Source organism: Cryptomeria japonica, chromosome 3 (genome assembly GCF_030272615.1).
Source record: "Cryptomeria japonica chromosome 3, Sugi_1.0, whole genome shotgun sequence".
NCBI classification, from domain to species: domain Eukaryota; kingdom Viridiplantae; phylum Streptophyta; class Pinopsida; order Cupressales; family Cupressaceae; genus Cryptomeria; species Cryptomeria japonica.
This window is the reverse complement of record NC_081407.1, coordinates 889,565,810-889,588,125: the sequence shown is the minus strand read 5'-3', so window position 1 is coordinate 889,588,125 and position 22,316 is coordinate 889,565,810. Positions and strand designations below refer to the sequence as shown.

The following is a 22,316-nucleotide window of genomic DNA, read 5'->3' as shown; positions in this document are numbered from 1 at the left end:
TCAATCATGTAATTCTAATATCATTACTTGCCAATTTGAATGTTAATTAGATTCCAGTACACAGCGATCCATTATCATCAAATGTGTGTTATCGATTAATTTACTGCAGATTTTCCAGTTAATTATTATATGTCAGTAGAGAGTTTATATTTCTAGTGTATAGATGTCATTAGTGGACTTATTCATATAGCCATATATTTCAGAGTGAATCAATTACTGTTCTTCAGAATTAATGTAATTACTACAGATTTTATACATATCGGCATTCACAATATCGTAGGATACATGCATATATATTAATTTCATTACAATATTTGCCATATACGTATTATCACTAAATCAGAGGATATCGTAAATGCAGAAAGATATGCACATAGAAGATTCATACCTGTGAGGAATACAATTACCTTTGGCGTGGTTTTGGGCGTATCTCTTTTTATTCCCCCATACATACCTGTCACTGCTTGCTTCTCCTTTAATCTCAGCTGGCAGCCTTTTTCCCCATGTGAGCAGGAACATGCTCTGATACCACTTGGAATGTCCCCTAATAGGCTTAGACCTGATTAACCATAATTAATCTATTTCTATACATTTTGACTTAAAACTAACCTGAGTAGGAAACAGATTTATCTTAACATGAATCAAATCAGTGTTATCATAGTCTTCTTCCTGATATTGAATTGATAATTCAATCTGATTTATAGTCCCAGATTTATTTGTTCATTGAAATTATGTTTTCAAATTACTATTCAAATCATTCAAATTACTATTTCTGATATGTATATGTTTTCAAATTACTATTTCTGTATATATATATATGTTTATTTATTTTTCAGATAGTATTATACTATATGTTTTCCTGCAGAGTAGTTCTTATAAAATATTATAGTAATTATAATCATTATATTATTTTCTATAATTATATTATTATTAAATTCTGCATAAGAACATTATCGTGCTTCATATATTAAGCATTCATATTATGCACATCCCCATTCATACCACCCAAAACAAGGATGTTACTGCCTGTAACCTAATGATGGTTCTGATCTGATCTGATCGATGGCTGCCAATAATATATATTTCCTCTTTTTATTTTATATCCCCCCTTTAGAATTGTTACCACAATGTTATTTTTCACCACCCTCCCCTACCCGGATGAGTATCGATTCTTATTAATATATTTGGTATGGAACGGTTGCATCCCTGAGACTGAGAATAGTCATGTACTTCCCTTAACCGTATCTCTTCATAAATATTTGTTATTGTCTGATATGAACATAACTATAAGTTATTAATTGCTGAATATGTCTTAATGTCTTAATCGATGTTTGTTTGATAACATCAACCTATTTAAACTGATCGGATTTGCTTAATGATTTATATATTATTAATGTCGATGTCTTAATGTCTTAAACTGATCGCTGCTTTTCAACATTTCATTGATGACACCCGAGTTGTTGATAATAGTGTGACCATATAGTTTGATTCTCTGTCCGTAATTATTTGATGGGTTTTGTTGATTGTCTTAAAACTTCCTTGGAGACTATGAATCGATATAGGACAAGAAGGATCGCTAAGTCTTTCATACCATCCACCCAGTACTTCTCAAACTTAATGGATGACAAATACTAAATAACACCAATATTGTTTTTGCCAGTCATTGCTAGATTAGCGCCAAAATATGCATCACTACCTTCGATATCATAGTTATCTTTTCATATTCGTGCTTCTCTTCCAAACTCAATCCTTAACATACTGTAGTCCCTTTCCTTACGACTTGTTTCTTTGATAATGGAAGAAATATAGAACATTAAGATGTAAGCTTACAAGATAAAAATACACTATAAGATTCATCACATTAATAATAATTACTAATTAAAAAATAATATCTAATAAAAAGATATTTAATAATTTTAAATAATCTTTTGTTTGATAATTATCGTATTGATTAATAATAATTACTTTATTTAGGTTATATATATAACGATCAAGGGGACATGACATTGAAACCTGCAAAGGGGCCTCAAACTATCCTTGATGCACGTCCTGGCCCTCCTCAACCTGCCTTGGGTCCTTGAGCTCTCTACATTTTACCATATTAGACTATTTTTGCACTCAGTTGTCTAGTAATCAATGAGGCAAGACACTATTTGCACCATCTACTTCTCCACTCTTTTATAGCTTAAAAATAATCTATTCCTCTTAGAAGAGTAGAAAAGCTATATGTAAACCAATTTGCTCAGCAATAGAAGCTCTATTTGTTAAAGTCCCAGGTGCTGCCTGTATTTTTTTTTTATTATCATTATTCATCTTCTACGCTCAATGAGATCACACATCTCATAATATATATACAAGAGGTGCCCTTTCACCAAGGGACACCATACTTTAATTATATTATTAATAATTGTAACTATAATTATATCATCACTATTAATAATATAATTATATTTTCTCCCAACTAATAATACAATAATTATATTATCAATATAATCACAAGCTTTGTGTTATTTATGTAGGCATGTGGATTCCAACCACAACTACAATAAAATCAGCACTCCCTCTTAGCTAGGGAGGAATCCTACTTGACATGTTCAATAAGTAATAACACCTTATAGTAAACACAATAGCTCCCTTTATTGTGTGAGAGAAGGATATCACCTCACCGTGATATCAAAGGTTATGGCATGTCCACGGATATCACGTCACATGATATCCACCATAACCGCATAATGTAATATCCACCATTATGGCTTGTCCACATATATCACATTTCATGATATCCACCATTATAGCATTTAAGGATATTACTTCATGGCATGTCCACGGATATTACGTCACATAATATCCACCATGAATATCTCTTTATGTAATATCAACCATCATGGCTTATCCACAAATATCATGTCTCGTGATATCCATCATGATGGTATGGTCAATCAACATTGCAAGATCGTCACCTTACAATAATGATCAAAAGTACAAGTGTTCATCATTGTGAGATCGTCACCTCTCAATAATGCTCACAGGAGCTCAACAAGCACTGAACCAATGAAGTCATGGAGTCACACACATGACATCCACCCTGAACCATATCAGAGGGTGGAGATAAGGACTTTCACCTCAAGTCCCTCTCAATTAGAGCTTCATTTTCCATATTTCCAAGCTTGTCTCGAAGGTTTGCATCACCCTTGGTGAATCCCAAGCCCACCAAGTATCCATCCATCCAGGGATATCACATGGAACTCTATCTCATGAATCATAGATTCCTCTAACTGCTACAATTTCCTGGTCACTAGAGAAACCATCTCGACATGGTCTACTCCCCCTAAATCAATACGATCAAGAAAATTCTAACCTCAACCTCCTGACCTTCTCGTCCAAGGTTTCTTCTATAGGTTTGTCAGACTCCCTCTGAATGTTGATTCTTCCTCTTCGAAGAAATGCAAGCAATTATCAAGATTTCCCTTCCTTGAATGCAATCTCTCATCATCCTTATGCTCCCTAGTCCATCCTAAAAGCATTAAGAGAGATTACTAATAGTTCAAGACTATCTCGAAGAGAAATATCAATGCTAGAATCATACATGATTCACTATCCCAATAGCATGAATTAATAACAGCATGAAAAATTAATGAATATTATTCAACCATAAAAAATACTTATCTCTTATAGGTTAGTCTTCAACTTTCTTTCCTAATTTCGCTCAGCAACGAAATTTACGTCCATACAAAAGCATCTAGTGATGATTTGATGGTTGTGTGGCCTTTGGCCCTCGCTATCACACTTCATCTACCTTCGGCTTAGCAACGACATATTCATGATATCGGCTCCGTGCATGGCTTGAGCATCATCTGAAGAACTGCCTCATCTCGCTTGTCAAGGATATGATGTTCTTCAGCACATAGATTGCACAACATCCTTCAATATTATCCACATCCCTCTGATGGAAGGTTACACACAATCTCTGAACTTGCACTCCTTGCCACCAGGTAATCTGGACCTTCTTAGTAATTGTTCAGAAGAATTGTTCCATGTTTCTGCTAACTATGGAGCGCACGAACTGTCAAGTCTTAGCCATGTTTCAATACCATCACAATAAGGAAGAATTGCCATTGTGCTTGGTCGAAAGACCTCAAAGCGAGATGAGAGACATGACACATTGATAGCAGAGAATCTAGGGCCCTTTGACCAGGTTCAACTCCAGCCATAATGTCGCATTGTGGCTGTAGGGATGTGATGAAAGGCAAGGAGGAGGATCATACATCAGCTAGGCATAATAATCACAATACTCTCCAACAATAATCTTTACGGCCAAATCCATGTGCAAATGATGTCTCTGGAAACTCTTGATGCCAGTTGTCTGAGCAAATATCATGAGTTCCAGAATAATACGAAATTACCAATATTGCGATAATATTATTATGTCAAACAAACTCCTATCCAATTGATTCATGTCAACCAAAAATAGTTTCCGCGTCTTCAATAATCATAGTGAAGTTATCTTCATTCACGATACCGTCGATATGAATCCCGCAAGGATGGACAATGAAGGTGTCGATTCAACATCAATAGCAGGTTTGAGTGCATTGCAAGGAGCTCGGAGAGCAAATAAGAAAATTCGCACAACTTTTTCTCCTCAAATTTTTAATATATCGAGAAGGGAACTGCATATCCAGCCTCAATATTAAAAAATATGGAAGATCCAAAGCAGAGGGAACGCAAACATCGAGAACATCTGTAAGTCGTAACACAGTGGTGTATAGAAAGAATGGAAGAAGCAAAGTTTCTACTGCGGCCGTATGAATTCTGGACCATGGAGAAGCATACTCTCCACCTTAACTAGGACAAGCAAATGTCAAGAGCTCATGGTCGCACTGATACCAGAAATGCCTATTGGTCTCGGTATGGATGCAATTACAGGAGTGGTTCAACACTGGTAGTTGTTTCAACTGTTGCAAAATCAAACGTTGTGGAGCCATTGTGAATGTTTCGACTGCCAGTAATGACAATCTGATCTTTGTCGTCACCAATGAACATGATATTATGCTTGTTTTTCTGTATATCTATGTTCTCCTCATACACCTCTACTTTTATGTGGATAACATGCCTCGTCTTGCTCTTCTCAGGAGCTGCTGCCACCGCTGCCGAAATACTTCTAAGATCACCACTCTCGTCCATGGCAACCACAACATTAACCCTTATACTACAGGCAGGAGCCCATAAAAGCGTTGATCTTCCGCCGACATCCACAACGGCAAACCCTCGTCGTCAAATGCAATGAAATCTTTCGACAAAAGACGGCGACGCCAATTGGAAAGGGAAATGCAGCTGGCCATTCAGGTCTTGTTTTAGATCTCCTTTGCAGAGGTGGAAGCCCTCGAGACAAGTGTACTGGTTTGTAATGACCGCACCCAGACATGTCCCCAGGTCAGCGACTTGCTTTAGGATAGACCAAAATGATGTGTTGCAGATCGGACAGAGTGTCGTGGAGCTGGTCCAGCGTGTCATCAAACATCTCCATACAGTCATGGAGAGCCTCAAGTTGAGGCCGGGGTGAGAAAGGCTACGAGCCTGTGCCGATCCTGTGCCTTGGCCTTCGCCACTACCAATATGCCCACACTCACAGCAGCGTTCATGATCTCCATGGGACCGGCTTCACTGGATAAGCCGTCGAAACTCAAGAGACTGGAGACGCACAATTCTGGGTGAAGCATTTTGCTGCATGCATCTTTCACGGTATTTGACGTCAATTTCCCCCTTCCCAAACGATTCCTTTGCACACCTTTGGCTCCCTCGTTATTGTGCCCTTGAACTCCAACTGTGAGGAAGATATCGGTACTGACTATCAATGCAGAAGCCAATGCGGCGACAAGAATTCTTTTAGTACCCTTGTGCTTGGCATGTTGCTCTGATCTATCATTGAGATTAATCGATGCTTAGTTGATTCTCTTATAAGCAAGTTACGTAGAAGAATATTACTTCTGACTTGATCACTCTTATAAGCAAGTTACGTAGAAGAATATTACTTCTAACTTGATCAGTATTGTCACCTAATGGACTCGCTTGGGTCGTGGATGTAAGACACGAACATAGAATGTCTACCTCGATACAATCTCTCCATCATTAATTTAATTGCTGAGTTTGGAACTAAGTCGTTGCTATGCTCAACTTGTTTCATCAATGTATTAGCAGATGCAGTTGCTGACTTTTATCATTCTCTCATATTGCTCCATTAATAAATAGAACCAATAAGATACCTGGCTCTGATACCATGTTAAAGTCCCAGGTACTGCCTGTATTTTTTATTATTATTATTATCCATCTTCTACGCTCAATGAGATCACACATCTCGTAATATATATGCAAGATGCCCTTTCACCAAGGGACACCATACTTTAATTATATTATTAAATAATTAAATATTAATGATTATATATATATATATATATTAATATAATATTAATATTATTATATTATTAATAATTATAACTATAATTATATCATCACTATTAATAATATAATAATTATAATATAATTATATTATCAATATAATCACAAGCTTTGTGTTATTTATGTAGGCATGTGGATTCCGACCACAGCTACAATAAATCAACACTATTAACCTATGAAATTGAAAAATTAATTGCTCCAATAATCGATGTGTTCTTTATTCAATCAAAGAGCCATTTAAATAAGTGATTACAAGCGGTGATGTTTCTAAAAAGAAACAATTGCTTCTAAAAATAGAAGCCAAAAAATAGAAAACTAAATAAAGCAAAAAATGCTCTAATGATCATTAAAATATTAATTAAATATTCTAATACCCTCCCTTAATGTTCATTCTATCTACTAAATACCCTACTGAAGACATTGCAGGTCTTTTGATTACAAACGGAAAGAACACTCTGTTGCGGCGGAGACCCTCCCTAGATTTGCAAAGTGTTAATGACCAAGAATACCAGAATCCATCCAACCTGATGTTGGGTAACCAAACTGAAACCTGAAACCACGATTTTGAGGAAAAACTGGCAAACCCTTGAAAATTGACGATACAAATCATTTTTTGTGCAAAAAAAACGGTAAAAACCCTGAAACATCACATGGCAAGACCCAAAACATCACATGGTAAGGCACCAGACATCACGTGGTATAACATCAAACATCACGTGGTAAAACAACAGACATCACGTGGTAAAACAGCAAGCATCATGTGGCAAAATAGCAGACATCACGTGGTAAAACAACATACAACATCACGTGGTTAAACCCTGTTTTTTGAGGAAAAAAAATCAAGCAAAACCCTCCCATGATTTTTATGGTGAAAAATCAGAAAACCCACCCGATGACAATCAAAAAGCATAGAAGGCTGACTCCCTCTTCTCTTTAGAATGCTTTGCAACATGAGCATGCACCTGCTCCTGAGACCCTCCCTGGTTGGACTTCTTATCAGCCAACCTTTTTCTGCAGAACTTCTGGATATGCCCAGATCTACCACAATAATGACATGTGAATCTTTGTGTGAACCCCTCCTCAGAGTTGCGCTGCCCTTTTTGCTGAGTGTACTCACCTTTGCCCTTGTCCTTGGCAGTAAAAGCTTGTTTCGCACTGACATTGTTACTACCAAATTGTTGCTTCCATCTATCTTGTTGTAAAAGCTTGGTGCAAAGATCAAGAAACTTCAAATCAACACTAGTAGATGAGATATTGAGCGTGTCAATGAAATGCTCGTAGGATCTAGGAAGGCTTTTCTGCGTGATCACTACCATATCCTCTTCCACCATGGTACGACCAATAGCTTCCAACTGGTCACGGATCTCCTTGATCTTCGTAAGATGTGCCTGGATAGATGTCTTTTCATCCATCATGATAGAAAACAACATACTCTTCAGAAAGAAAGCTCAGCTTTTATCGGACACTTCATGAAGATCCTTCAAGAGATCCTAGATCTCTTTAGCTGTTTTACCTTAAGGCACCTGAGGGAGTTGATCATCTATGACGGATAACTTGATAAGTATGACAACCTCTCGATTCTTCACATCATGTTTGTCTTGATCATCACCTGCTGTTGTAGGACGAGATTCCTTGCCCAAAACAATCTAATCAAGGCATCGATACTCAAAAATTGAGAACATCCTCTGCTTCCAAGTATTAAAGTTTTGTCCGTTGAACTTCTGACTGTTTTCAAACATGACATTCGTCAATGATGCCATCCCTCTCATTTTCTTATACGCAAAAAACTAGGACAAAATCTGATTTTTGAATTTCAAAGGCACGAAACATGAAGAAATCGTGAAATCCGACAGCCCTAACCCTAGCTGTCGTCGAAATTTCCGAAAAAAAATGTGAAAACTGAAAGTAGAATTGCGTCGTTGTAGGTGGGAACAATAATCGCGGAAATCACAAAAAGATGGAAAACACCAAAAAAAATCGTGTCAAAAATATTCCAATGCGGGTAGGAAAACAATCGTGCCTATATGAAATTAAATCGCACGCCTAAATATTTGCAAGAATTCGGCAAAAAATCGCGTAGATCCTCTCCTTCTAGCACTAGAGAAAAAACGCGATACCTGCCAAAGAAAAAACGCAATTTTCGGGAAAAAATCACGCGGAAACTATAGTCGCAGCCACCATGAAAATCATGTATTAAACACAGAGAACCATTGCTGCGAAAAACGTGTCAAAAGAACAGAAGGTTTTTTATTTTTATTTTTAAAAAAAACCGTGGAACCCTATATGCACCACCCAAAACACAAAAAACCTTCATGATTCTTCAGACGCAAACCCTAAAAAACTTGAAAATCCTCTTCTCACCAATCAGATTTTTTCATTAAAAATCACTTTAAAAACTTCTGGAATGATTTCCAAGTAGAAGGGCATGAAAAATTTCTTCAGGCTTGTCACCCGCTCTGATACCATGCAAAATTAATTGCTCCAATAATCAATGTGTTCTTTATTCAATCAAAGAGTTTTTTTAAATAGGCGATTACAAGCGGTGATGTTTCTAAAAAGAAACAATTGCTTCTAAAAATAGAAGCCAAAAATAGAAAACTAAATAAAGCAAAAAATACTCTAATGACCATTAAAATTTTAATTAAATAATAATTTAATATTCTAATAGAAATGAGGGAAAAAGCAATGACTAACAAAATCAAGTTCCCATATAACTGCCACCAAATTACTGGGTTTTCCTATGCCATGGCAAGTGTATGAGTGTATCTATCCAAGCCAAAACCTTCTAACCATAGAGAAGCACATTTGGTGTAGTGATCCCTAATTGTTGCAGCATCCTTGATGTCGACATCTTCTTGAAGAGATGCATGAAGCCCTTCTTCACCTCTTCAATATCTATAGGAATGACTCTCCCATGCCATTCCAAAAACTTTTTGGGATTCACTGCATGTGTAGCCATGTATACAAGGGTGTTTAGCTTTTCTCAACTCTAACAAATCATGGGTTGAATATTGGTGCAGTCACCGGTTAGGAGGGACCTCAAAGAGATCAATCCGGACCGGTCAGCAAGAGTAAACACAACGGAAACACAAGGATATGATGGAGGCAATGCAAAACTAAATGAATTATATCATGAAAACTGTTTACAATCAATCGGTAACAACCAGGTTACAGAAACTGGCTCACTGGCTGCTAAAACATACTTAATTACAAAACAGGTCGCAACCAGTTACTCAAATCTTCAAATCTATCTTCCATGTTCTATATCTTAACTGATCTGCATTCTAATGCTCAATTACAATTATTTATACGATCCAAGGGGATCCGGTCGGCCCAAAAAGGATCAAATGTCGAAGAACAAGACCTAATGTGTAAAAAAAACAAGGTCGGCTTGCGCCAAAGAAAATCCAAAGGATGAAGTGTAGATCAAAGGGAAGGTCGGCCACACGCCAAGGAACATCAGAATCAACATTCAAGGCTCCGTAAGCTATGGAAGGGATCAGGTAGATCCCGGTAGATTACAAATGCAAATAGGTCCAGGCAACCAGTACTAGAAAACTGTCTCGGAAACCGGTAGCGATAACTTGCCAGAAAATGATCCAAATGCTCTACGGTTTAGGAATAAGGTAGATGATCAAGTCCTCAAGCAAAATCCAACTCCTCGAGATCCGGTGAACCAATGCCAGAAAATGTTGAAACTGCAAAACAAAAAAGAAATATTTTTGGTTGATGCAAGATTGCCAAGAACCGGGGATGCTCCTGCATCAAATATGGCCATGAAGGATGCCAATTTAGGGCTTCAAAGCATGAATCAGCCTTCATTTGGCCAAGCATACTACCAATGCACTTACAAATCTTTATGTGGTTTGGACTATTAGAGTCCCTATATATGATTGGTAAAAATACAAGATGCAAAGGATATAGCATATTTCACATCTAGCCTAACAAAATCTCTGACAATCATATCCTTTACTCTCTTTCCATGTCTTGTCTTTGAATCCTCCCACCCAGTCCACTCTTGTGATAATCATAAGTTGTGATGTGTTGTGCTTGGCACACCATCCCCATCTTCTCTGACAAGGACCCACCCCCCACCCCCCTTTTTTCTCTAACCTGCTCGTTGTGAGAGAGGAGAAGCAAAGAGTTTCCATTGCAAGGGCTGCATATTCTGGTGCAAATGTTTATCTATTTGATGATCCTCTAGGTGCACGTGGTGTTGACCGCAAGGTTTTCAATGTGTGCATTTAAGGATGAGTTTATGAGGGAAAAGAATATACGTTGGTCACCAATCAACCACATTTTCTTCCGCATGGACAAAATCGTTTTGATCCAAGAAGAGATGATCGATGAGGAGGGAGCATATGAAGAACTCATCGGACATGAGTCATTATTTTAGACGTTGATGGAGAATGCTCAGAAAATGTAAAATGAGATAGAAGAGGGCCTCCCTAATGGAAGTAATGCACCAAAGGTTTAGGTTGTTCTTAGGAAACTTTGGACTTTTGGCATTTCAAATTGCTTGCCAATTCCCCTACTTTTGCCGAAGTTTATACCAAAGTTCACTACTCATAGTGAGGGTTCGGTGTTTACCGATCTTTGGGCTTGAAAACCCTAAAATTAATACCGAAGTGCATATATACACAATGTGCTTCTATGTGCAGGTTAGAGAATTTGAGATTTAGGCTAGAGGGAGATGAATTTCAGTCAAAGGCGTCAAAGAGACCCCTCATAAAAGGCCAGTGCCTCTCTCATTGTAAGGGGTTAGAATTTTTAGAGTTAGAACAGTTAGATAGTTAGGATTTTACAAGTTAGCAGTCAGATTAGGAGTAGAAGTAATATAGAGTAGAAGTTGTTGGACAGAAATTGTTGTAATGGCAGTTAGAACAAATGAATAAAGCATTGAAGCATGGTATTTTGTCATTTGCCCTAATTTGTTTGCATGGTTTCTCTTCATCTGGCTAGGTAATTTTTAATGATTTTGATGGTGAAGTGAGAGGTATTGGATCGATTTCTGGTTCATACCATTGGGGGCTTGCTGATTGTAGATTTCTATCCATGGTTAGTCTGAGCCTATCATTGTTCCTAGTTCAACTATGAGTGTTTGTCTCAAGTTGTGCCAGAAGTGGGTGTCTGAATGAATATCCATTGTCTGAAAGTCCTTTTATTCCTTTGGAGCTTGCACTATTCCTGTGGAGTCTTGAGTATATCTCTAGCTAAGCAGGAACTAGTTTATTTGAAATCTGTCTACCCACAACACCAATTATTACTATCATTGTCCTTAGGCCCTCTAAACCCTAATCCTTTTGCTTTTATTTCCTCCAATTTGAGAATCAAGGCATCGCCAGATGCGGGCCAGCCTGTAGCATGCTTAAGTCCCCTCGTGTTTACCAGCAAAACACATCAACCACTGAGTTATCCTAAGCAGTCAAAACCTGACAGTTGGAACCTTGAGGTTATCCCCTTCGATCAATCCGAACAGCATTAGGGATTTCCTTATTCAAGAGAGAATAGGATACACTCAGCATTCTATTCTGTGTTGACCAAAAGCTAAAGCAGCAGCTGCAGTTTTCACACATCAACATGATGCCTATTGCAACTCAAGTGTTGTGTTGAATAAAATGAACTAGGATGCAAATTTGTCAATTGATTTCAATAATTCCTTCCTCAAAGGGGACTGAAACAATGCTAATAAGGTGTGGTATGCATTTGAATATCTGCACTTCCCTAGCATGCATCAGTACTTCAAATTATTCAGTTTTTCCAATGTTGTTAAATGCATTATGCATCGCATGCAAGAGGTCTATTTGCATATAGATAGCCTTACCAACTTCCTGCTGCAATGCACACATATGTTGCATCTCTAATTAATTGCACTACATTGCCAAGGCCCACCTCTTAATAGCATCCCTCAAAGTCTGGAACTAGAGTTCAACATCCATGTGCCTTTCAAAACAATCAACAAACCTAAGGAATAAAGATATTTCAGTACATGTGATGATAACATTGATGAGTGGACGATGCTTAATCTTCATCAGTCCGTCCATGATGATAAATCACTTTGATGTCACTCACATAAACTTTCACCTCTTCTATCAGTAAATTAACTTTGGTTTTCAGTATGATTTTGCTAGGAGGTACATAAAATGAAGCTTCTTTGCATGCCTTGGCAAGTGTGTCCTTGTAATGAGAAAGCCAAGCAAATTGAAATGGAATACCACCATCTGCCTCCTCTTCTGATACACATATCCATATTTGTGATGAATTGAAATTGAAGTGACCTTTCTTTTTCCCTTGGGTTCCATCACACCAACCTCAAAAGCTGGAGCTGTAGGAAGAGGAGAATATGTAGAAGAATGTCTTTACGGCCTAGAGGAAGGACCATCATACAACTTCAACATTCCAGCCCTCTCCTCAAATGTAAGGCAAGGAAAAGACTCTTTACCTGGTATATGCTGAAATTGTGCATTAGCCCTCTTAATGTCGCCCTTTCAATCATTGCTGGAAATATGCATTTTTTATGCCTACACTCTCTTTTATTACTTCTGTTTATGTCAAGAACTTTGCAAACTGTATGCTGTGGACTCTTTTCTTAAATGGTTACTCTGCAAGGTGGCCAACATCACTGGTGGTTGTTTAAACATTAATGCACTTTCTAATGAACTTTCAGTTTGAGTGCCAACAACTTTGTCCTCTTGCCGACTTCCATTATATATTTCTTGAATTTGTTGTCCGCATCAATCTTGAAACTCATCATGCCTTGAAAAATGAAAATGAAACAAAAACAAAACTCAAACATTCACAAAATGAACGTACAATAGATGCAAAGCAACTAAAAATATGTTCAACAAATTTGAAGTGGAAAAAAATTGAAATGATATATATGTTTTTTATGGAACATTCAAACAATGAACAACAAAAAATTGGGATAAAAATCAGTATCATTTACATTTGTAGTTTTAGAAAAACACAACCAATAAACAATAACAATTAAAATCAAGGGAAAGAAATGAAGCATACAGTCAAAGAATGAAAATGTGGCAAGACAGCTTGGCTGAAAATCTTTCTTCCTTGCAATCTCCTTTTTCAAAATGAAATGAAATTAGGGTTTGGCCGTTGGTGAACTTGGGTTCAGGTCCTTTGTTTTTCATAACATTTAAAGAAAAACCATCCACGTACAGTTAGGGATGTGCATGTGTTTGTAGGATGTTTCAAGATGTCTCAACATGAAGGTGATGTTGGATATGTGCAAATCCCTAAGAAATGGGGAATACAGTGATATTTTTTATGCTTTTGTTTTGGAGGGTGAGGGCTGGAGTGGGGAGGCGAGGTGATCTAAGAAGTGGAGAATGGCAAGAGAGAAAGTGGGGTTGGGAGGAGGAATGACTAGAGGACATTTCATCCCTATCTCGGAGACATCTTGAGCATCTAGAACACTTTTAGATTTTGTGGATGCATTCCAATAAAATCTAGGCATTTTGTAATTACCTTATGTTTTGGGGAATTTTTCAAGCAAATGCAAGGTTGTCCATGTCTTGGCAAATTTAACTAAATCTCACAGGTTTGACTAGTTTCCAGGCTAATGGAGTTTGACAAGACAAGGACATTTGAATCATAGTGAATCACTTCAATAGGCTCCTAAAAACTTTAGAAGTCTGAACTGCAGCCTTGGTGCTCAAATTAGAACCATTGATGTTACACGTTTTGTACCAAATAAGTGAAAGATAATGTTGAAAATAGAAAAGATGACCTCAACTTAAGGGCAACTAATGGGTGTGCTTGCATTGATATGAATGATTGTCTTAGAAATAATGTGCAACACTTTTACACAAACTCATTTTAACTGTGATTATTCCTTTGACCTTTGAATCCAACCCTCAGAAGTTTTCTAGCTTCCATTGTTGTTTGATAGGATAAAAGAATTCTGTTCTCTTGCACATTGTGTGAGTAATTTCACCTTATTTATTTTGTGATTTCTGTTAATAGGATTATAAAGTGTTCGTTTTCTGGATATAATGCAGGAAAGAAGATGTTTGGGTAGGCCATCTATTATCAGGATATTCCTTACCTATGGAAGAACCGAGTTTGAAAAAAAAGGAATATGATGTGAATGAAATAGGTGGATCGTGGAAACAAGCAATTAGTGTGGCAGTTGCAACAACACAAGAAGCGTTTTCAGGAGGAAAGGTCCTTGTACACATTGATAATAAGTAAGTGTGTCTCTTTTCTTTTCTATTCTTTTGATGACAAGGAATAAGAGCATAGAAGAATTTTATTTTTTTTCAAAAACAAATTTTAAAATTAAACAAAATGGCTCTATACATTTTGTTGTTTGGTAACTATGTTTTGCCTTATTGTGCTCCTTTTGGCTGTGTTCCATGGGGATGCATTCCCATTTCTCAAACCCTTGTCCCCATCCCCAATGGTATTTCTGGTACAAGGGGATGGCAGGGGATGTCCCCTGGCATTCCCAAAAATGTTCAAAAATCTAAAACATGTCAGAAACACATTGCAGGAACAAGAAATGCTTTGCAGGAACAGGAAACGCTGTGGGGACATCTGGCCATTCCCCAGCCAGCTGGGGAAATCTGAGATGTCCCTCAAACATCCCAGGAATGGCTAGAAGACATCCCCAATGGCAAGACAAATTTTTATTGATAAAAAAAAAAAAAAATCTGTTATGACATTGAAAAAATACTGTTTTAAAATTTCTTCAGGAATCTGAAGAACTTTATAACCATTAACTGCTTTAGAATTCCTTCATGAATCTGAATTCTTTCATGACATCAAAAAAGAATTAACTTGATATAACCTATATCATTATCTATAAATCTGAATCATAACATATTTATTGTTGTTATGCTTCTGTCCCTGCTGTCACTGCTGTCATGATTAGTTTTATCACTGCTATACCGCTATCACTGTCTTAATTTTTATGTCATGAGTTGGAGTCTCCCAGCAAACATCTTCTTGAATCCCTTTCATGGTGCCAATTTATTTGTCAATTTTAGAGGTGTAACATTGAGCTCCATACTATGCTTATCCCACATAGACTAAATATTATAATGATTAAGTGTCTCACCTAAGGATGAAGTTGTGGTTGTCACCAATCAATGTTCAATCCAAAGTACTTGTGCCATTCTCTTAGCTAAGATGACACTTGGAGCTTCATCTTCAATGCCTCAAAGTCTACCTTTTTTGCTTTTGATTTGAATTTTAACTCCATGATTTGATAGTTTAGAGTGAACTCCCCAATAGAATGTAGCTATTGCACACCCAACACTATGTCTATCTCTCCTACACCCACAACATAGAAGTTGTTGCATACCTTGTGTCTTTGCAAAGTAATGAAAAGTTGTGGTACCACCTTGGTGCGAGAAATGCATTGACATGAGAAAATCAAACCCTTCCCAGCATGTGTCCATATTTGCGTATTTGGTCTTCTCTTGAATATATGTAATGACCTCCAACCTTGTTGCAATCATTGAAGTCATCCAATCATTGTTACCTTGTAGTATCTCATTCTTTGCAGATTCTCCTTCATGACCACAATATACTTTGCCACAAAATCTTAATATAAAAATAATGCCTAACTTCCTTATTGCCTTCCAACATAAGCATCTTCCTGTCCCAACAATTGTGATTACCTCCATTAGACCATAGTCTATGTTGGGCATCATAACTTTGTGTTCAAGTGTAGAATTAAATTTCAAGTAGTGGCCCATGAACTACAAGCATTGAACTTCCATAACTCTATTAGAACTTACAACATATTCGTTATGATTCTCCATGGAATTCTTCTATCTAACTGCATGGAATGAAGAATCATCAGAAATAATGATTACAACATATTCTTTATGATTCTCCATGGAATTCTTCTATCTAACTGCATGGAATGAAGAATCATCAGAAATAATGATATTGATCTTTAAAAGTCTTTTTCCTTCACATGCCTCGAAATGTCACCCAGATCCCTTAGGCATAAATAGTTTTGAATCGGAATTAAAGAATCTATATGCCCTTTACTGCAAGTTGTATCCTTCACCCTTTCAATATTTTTTTAGTATTTCCCATGATGACAGAAATCTTGTAATGACATAGTATGTGTTGTGCGTCGCACCACGCCCCGTCTTAGACAGGGGACCCTCCCGTAGCTCGCTTAAGAGAGAAAGGGTCGATTTGTTCAAACCCCAATTGCAATCACCCAAGGGAATACTGAAGCTTGGCTGAGCCAAAATCGCAAATCACAAAAAGGGCCAAAGTTCATTGTAGTCGTATTTCTCAAAGGCCTGTGAAATACTAGAAGAAACCCTCGACATTGCCTCTGAAAGCCCATCAAAGCCAAACGTCTACAAAGGCCGAAAATAATCCCGTCTTGCTATTGGGCCTTCAAAGGCTGATAAAGTACCGAGAGGGATAGTTTGTTTCACGTTTTAAAATGCCTGGAGCCCCGACACCTCTATGCTTCGAATCTCCTATCTACCTCGAAGCAAGTAAGGCGAAATAAGGTTTGAAGGCCTTGACGACAGAGCACTCTTTTCTTATCGCGCCACATAAGACCGATAAAAGACACAGATGAATATATCAAAGAAAACTCAATAAGAGGGAACATCTCCCAGATAAATTTGAAATATAACAATCTTTTTCATACCTTGAGTTGTAATCAAAAGTTAGGTATCTCGTACTTCAATCCATATAGAGATGGGAGACAAGACTTTTCTTCTCTCGAATGTGGTTGGACCTATTGATTTTTAGTTGATCACATAAGACTATATTGGAAATTTGGTGTGAGAAGTAAGGATGGTCTGTTGACTGATGATTATTCCATCTACGAGGGGTTTGCATTAGATTCCCTTTCCTTCCATGGGGTGGGTGGAATTGTAATATGCATCCTACTTTGTTTTTAGGTTTTTTTAATGCTGTATATGGATTTTAATGATAATATGAAGAATGCAATCAAAGAGAAGTGTTTGTAACAATGCCCAGATGAACTGAACACAAATATATTGAATATTTGAAATGCCCACAAGCTGAAAATAATTTTCAGAAATATTAGAGTTTGGACTGCACATATATCATTAAAAAACAACAATATCCATATGGCCAAAAAGCCTCAAAATGACAATACAAGCATACCTATTTGCTGCTGTTGTAAATTGGTCTGATATGTGACCGTAAACAGCAAATTGTGGTTGCATATGGCCTTCAAATCCTAGCTGCTCCAACGCCAGAACTCTCACTGTGCAAAATAGTTACCAAGGCATCCCATTGCAAGCCAAACTCTGCATCAAACACTAGGTGATTTGCCCTAGGAAAATCATGCCCTCACCAGTATGGCCATCTCTAGAAAATGTATGGCAAGCAAAATGATTTGAAATTTCTGATGTAAATGCTATCAAATTTGCTAACTCTGTCTTTGCAAATCTGTCCAATAGTTTCTTTTTCAATACCTGGCAAGCAAACTGAAATTTCTTATCAAATAAGCTCGTGTAGTTCCCAAATGAAACCACCAGCAGTCAGCTAGGAAAGATATTTCACTTTTGCAGCTGATGTCCTCCATGAGGGTTTCCATCCTCACAAATCCCTTGGATGTACAAAGTTCAAACTTCAAACCAACAATATCCCGTTAAAATTCTCTAGCATATGCAAAATGAGCTTTCAAAACACTTTTTATTTCCTCCCTCAAAACCCCACACCCAACTTGGGTAAATAAACATTAATTTTAATTTAATGAAAATCTCCTTATGTCTCCCATGTAGGCGTCACTCCTTTTAAAACAAAATTAACTTGACTTTTTTAAGTCTCCTTATGTCCCCTAGGCAACCACTTTATGAAGTCACTTAAATATTTAAATACGATAGGTTAAACATTTAACTTTAAAACATTAGCGTTACTTAAATAATTACCTTGATTACCCATAATCACCAAATAATCATTAAATATACAAATCGACCATGCCAAGGTATAACTGATGTTGAGTGACAAAATTGGTGCCGAAATGATGACTTTCTAAAAATAGCAATAAAAGACTAAATGTTTGAAACCGCTCCAAAAAGTGTCATGATGCATTTCTTACCGAGCTGAGCTGGAGGCAACTTCTATAAATACCAAATAGGCAGAACTGCAAGGTTTCCAAATCCCAAGGAGTTCCCTTACCCAACCACATTAGCCTATGAGAACCCAAGGAATAGGCTAATGGTCATCAAACTGTCAATGCTTAGGAAGGAAACATTACAGGAGTGTAGAGGTTGCAACCATGGGTAGGTCCACCCTCACAATGGAATAAACTAGAACACTCTTCCCATGTTGTTTGGTGAGCATGAATGGACCAATGAACAAGCATTACATTGGCATGAATGGAGAACAACATAGACGAGAAATGGATTTGTACCGAAGCATTGACATGCATCCCCAAAAACAAAGTGCTTAGAACCAATCCAAGGGAACTTATTGCCTTTAGGTCCTTCCCATTATTGCCTTTAACCCTTTCCTCCTTTTGTTAGTTTAGATGTTGAGAGATCATCAACACAATCATTCTTGTGGCTCAACATTCCCAATTTAGGATCAACTACATATGGCAATGACTTACCCTTTGTAATGTCCCCAAATTTTGGTAAAGTGACTCAGTTAAATTAGTGGATTAAGTTGCCCAAAAAAATTCATTAGGATGACTTATAATTAATTAATTTAATTAAAAAAAAAGTGAAAATATTAAAATAGTCACTTTATTAAATAAACTTCTCCAGTTGTGACAAATATTAAATGAAACCTTGCAAACATTAAATGTGACCTATTCTTCTAGAATGTGATTGGAGATCTTTATAAGGAGTCTTGCTAGGTTGTATTAAGGCATGGTTTTTTATATGAAAAATTTGTATGGTGCTTTGTATGAGCTGATCTTTGAGGACAGAAACCTTTATTAGATTGATAAAGGGTTGGACGAAAACCTAGCTCTTTCTAAGGGTGAATCCAACCAAGGTTCACATTTGGGCCAAATTCGTCAAGTCTCCATTGGAGACGAATTTGCAGAAAGTTTTGTATTTGCAAAATTTCATACATGAATACATTGCCAGGTGATTTGTTTTAAAGGTTATTGTATTTCTGAATATTTTAATGGCGATTTTTGTTCATTGTGAACCTCTATTCTATTGGTGTGGAAGTTTATTAACATTCACTGCTTTTAATGTTGGCATGAAAATAAAGAGCCTCATTCTTATTAAGTGAATCAACTCAATAAAGGAGAAATGTGAGTGTTTGGGTAGTGATAAAAATAAAGATCAATTCAATAAAAGGAAAATATTAAAGTGTCGGTTGAGTATTTCTTTGGCATTTCCATGCAAGTGTGATCCTAGTATTTTATGTAGTTGTTCTTTCCTAAGTGTGTGCCTGAGTCATAGGGGTTTTTGAGTGTTATTGTGAGTGCTGAAGGGCGGAGTCTGATCATTATTTCCAGCACAATAAATACCTTGATTGGCGTGACCCTTGATATTGGCATGAGTTCTTCCTACTGGTGATTGAATTGACATGGAAGGGAGAAAGTAAAGTTTGTTGAGCACAGACCTTTGGTATTGTTGTGACCATTTCACACATCGCCCCATCGCAAATGGGGACCCCCTCTTTTTGCTTGTTTTTCGCTCGTTTTCGCTTTCGTTTTTAGGGTTTTGTTAGTTAGTTAGTTGTCTGGATTTAGGGCCAAGCCTTAGGGTTTTAAATTTTGCCTTTTCAAGCCAAAATCCAGTCGTTTTTGAGAGCTTTTGAGCTTCTTTTCTAGAATGCAAATTTTTGAATGCAATGATTTCGCCAAAATGGTCTAATTTTCAATTGGAATGTTCATGCAGAGCTTAAACTTGTCTAAGTGTTGACCGTCAATATGAATTTTTGTCTGATTGAATATTTTGACCAAATTTTGACTCTTTTGAATTTTGATCCTGGGCATTAGAATTGATTTATTTTCGCCTCGTGAAGTGTTAAAATGTGAAAAATCTTGTTATTTTGGCCTATAGGAGCAAAATCGCTCCTGTCCCTCAGTGAAGGACGGGAGCTCAATTTCAAATATCTCATCATCCTTGCAGAGTCCAGACAAATTTTACGTTTGAAGTGATGGAGAACGACGAGGTCTTTCCATTGAATATAAATTGAAGATTTTCATGAGCACAGAAAGGCCTCCAGGAGGAAAATCGCTCCTGTCCCTCAGTGAAGGACCGGAGCTACAAATCAAATTTCGCCTCGTCCTTGCAAGATTTTGATGACTTAGCAATTTGAGGACGTCCAAAGGAAGATGCTTTGCCAAATGAATATAATTTGAGATGCAGAAACGAAGGAGAATGACCTATATTGACCAAATCGCTCCTGTCCCTCTCCAAGGGACCAGGGCGAGGTACCTTGTAGCTCTCGTCCCTCTCCCAGGGACCAGAGCGATTTCACTCATCTTGCAAAATCCAGACAAGGGTCAAGGCAAGTTTACGTTCAAAAACAAAGAGGAACATGAGATGAACGCATTGAATATAAATTGAAGATTTTTGGGACGTCCGTGACAGTGTTAAATGCCTAGTTCGCTCCTGTCCCTCAGGAAGGGACCAGAGCGATTTTTGATATAATTGCTTTTCTTGCAAAGTTCCAAACAATGTCAAGGCATGGGCGAATAGAGTGAAGAAGGACGAGTCCGTTGAATATAAATTTGGAAGGTGACAAAGTGAAATGAAGGCCACAAGACCCAGATCGCTCCTATCCCATGGGAAGGGACCAGAGCGATATCTACATAATGGCGTAAATTTCAAAAGGCAAACAAGTTTCGAGCAACCAAGAAGGTCGAAAGGACATCATTTCACGTAATGAAGATGATGGCAAGTTGATAAAAACAAGAACAAGCACATAATGATGAACTTCGCTCCTGTCCCTCAGGAAGGGACTAGAGCGATGTTAGATGTATTAACCATTTCAGGCAAAATTTACGTAAGGACAAGATTTCGCAAGGTCTTAGATGGTCCACGGAAGGGTAGAAAGGTGATGCATGAAGATTTCAAACGTTAGATAATCACCAAAATGGACCTAGGGATCATATCGCTCCTGTCCCTCTCCAAGGGACCAGGGCGATTTGCTTTGGATTCCTTGTTTCGCTTCAAGTTTAAGCTAAGTTAAAGATTCACAAGGTTATGCAAGGTCCATGACATCGTTTGAAGATAATTTGCAAGGGTTTGAACGCCTAAACATCGCCAAATAGTGTAAAAGCCCCATATCGCTCCTGTCCTTTGGACAAGGACCAAGGCGATACTATCAAAACACTCGCGTTCCTTCAAAGATCAAGGCGAAGCAAGGTTAGGAAGTGTAAGGGACATCGTTGGGAAGACGTTGCAAAGGAGATCGAAGTTTAAAAGTCGCCAAGATCAAGGAGAAATAATGGATCGCTCCTGTCCCTCTCCAAGGGACAAGGGCGATGATCCTTATAACATCGAAGGTACCTTGCAAAAGCAAATGGAATAAGCGCAAAGGACACAAACAATGATATTATTCGCCTTACAATGGAAGTTCGAGGGTCAAAGATACAAGGTGAACGTGAAGACATGGAGATCGCTCCTGTCCCTCTCCAAGGGACAAGGGCGATGTTAGACAAAACACATGACATTCTTTGAAAGTCACGTTAAGACAAGGACGCACAGGATTTTAAATGGCATTTGGAAGATGATACAAGGAGAGGATCGTACCAAAATGGAGAATTTCGAGCAAAAACATGGAGATCGCTCCTGTCCCTCTCCAAGGGACCAGGGCGATAATGGTCATAAGATGTACTTGCTCGCACAAGAAAGAAATTCAAATTCGAAGGACCACCAGATGATCGATTTGGAACGTGGAAATGAAGGAGTTGAACG

General features: G+C 37.6%; 1 protein-coding gene across 7 annotated transcripts in view; it reads left to right on the top strand.

Annotated features, from left to right (window-relative positions):
* Window positions 1-22,316, top strand: part of LOC131059757 (D-aminoacyl-tRNA deacylase) — a 220,881-nt gene that overhangs the window by 173,640 nt on the left and 24,925 nt on the right. For 4 of the 7 annotated variants that reach the window (XM_057992794.2, XM_057992796.2, XM_057992792.2 and 1 more), the window contains 2 exons: window positions 14,472-14,660; window positions 14,966-15,149. In XM_057992794.2, coding sequence (XP_057848777.2) covers window positions 14,472-14,660; window positions 14,966-15,134 — 358 coding nt within the window. In that variant the 3' untranslated portion in view covers window positions 15,135-15,149. Of the gene's footprint in view, window positions 1-14,471; window positions 14,661-14,965; window positions 15,150-22,316 lie in introns of those variants that run through there. The other 3 variants (XM_057992795.2, XM_057992797.2, XM_057992798.2) reach the window with 2 other exon arrangements.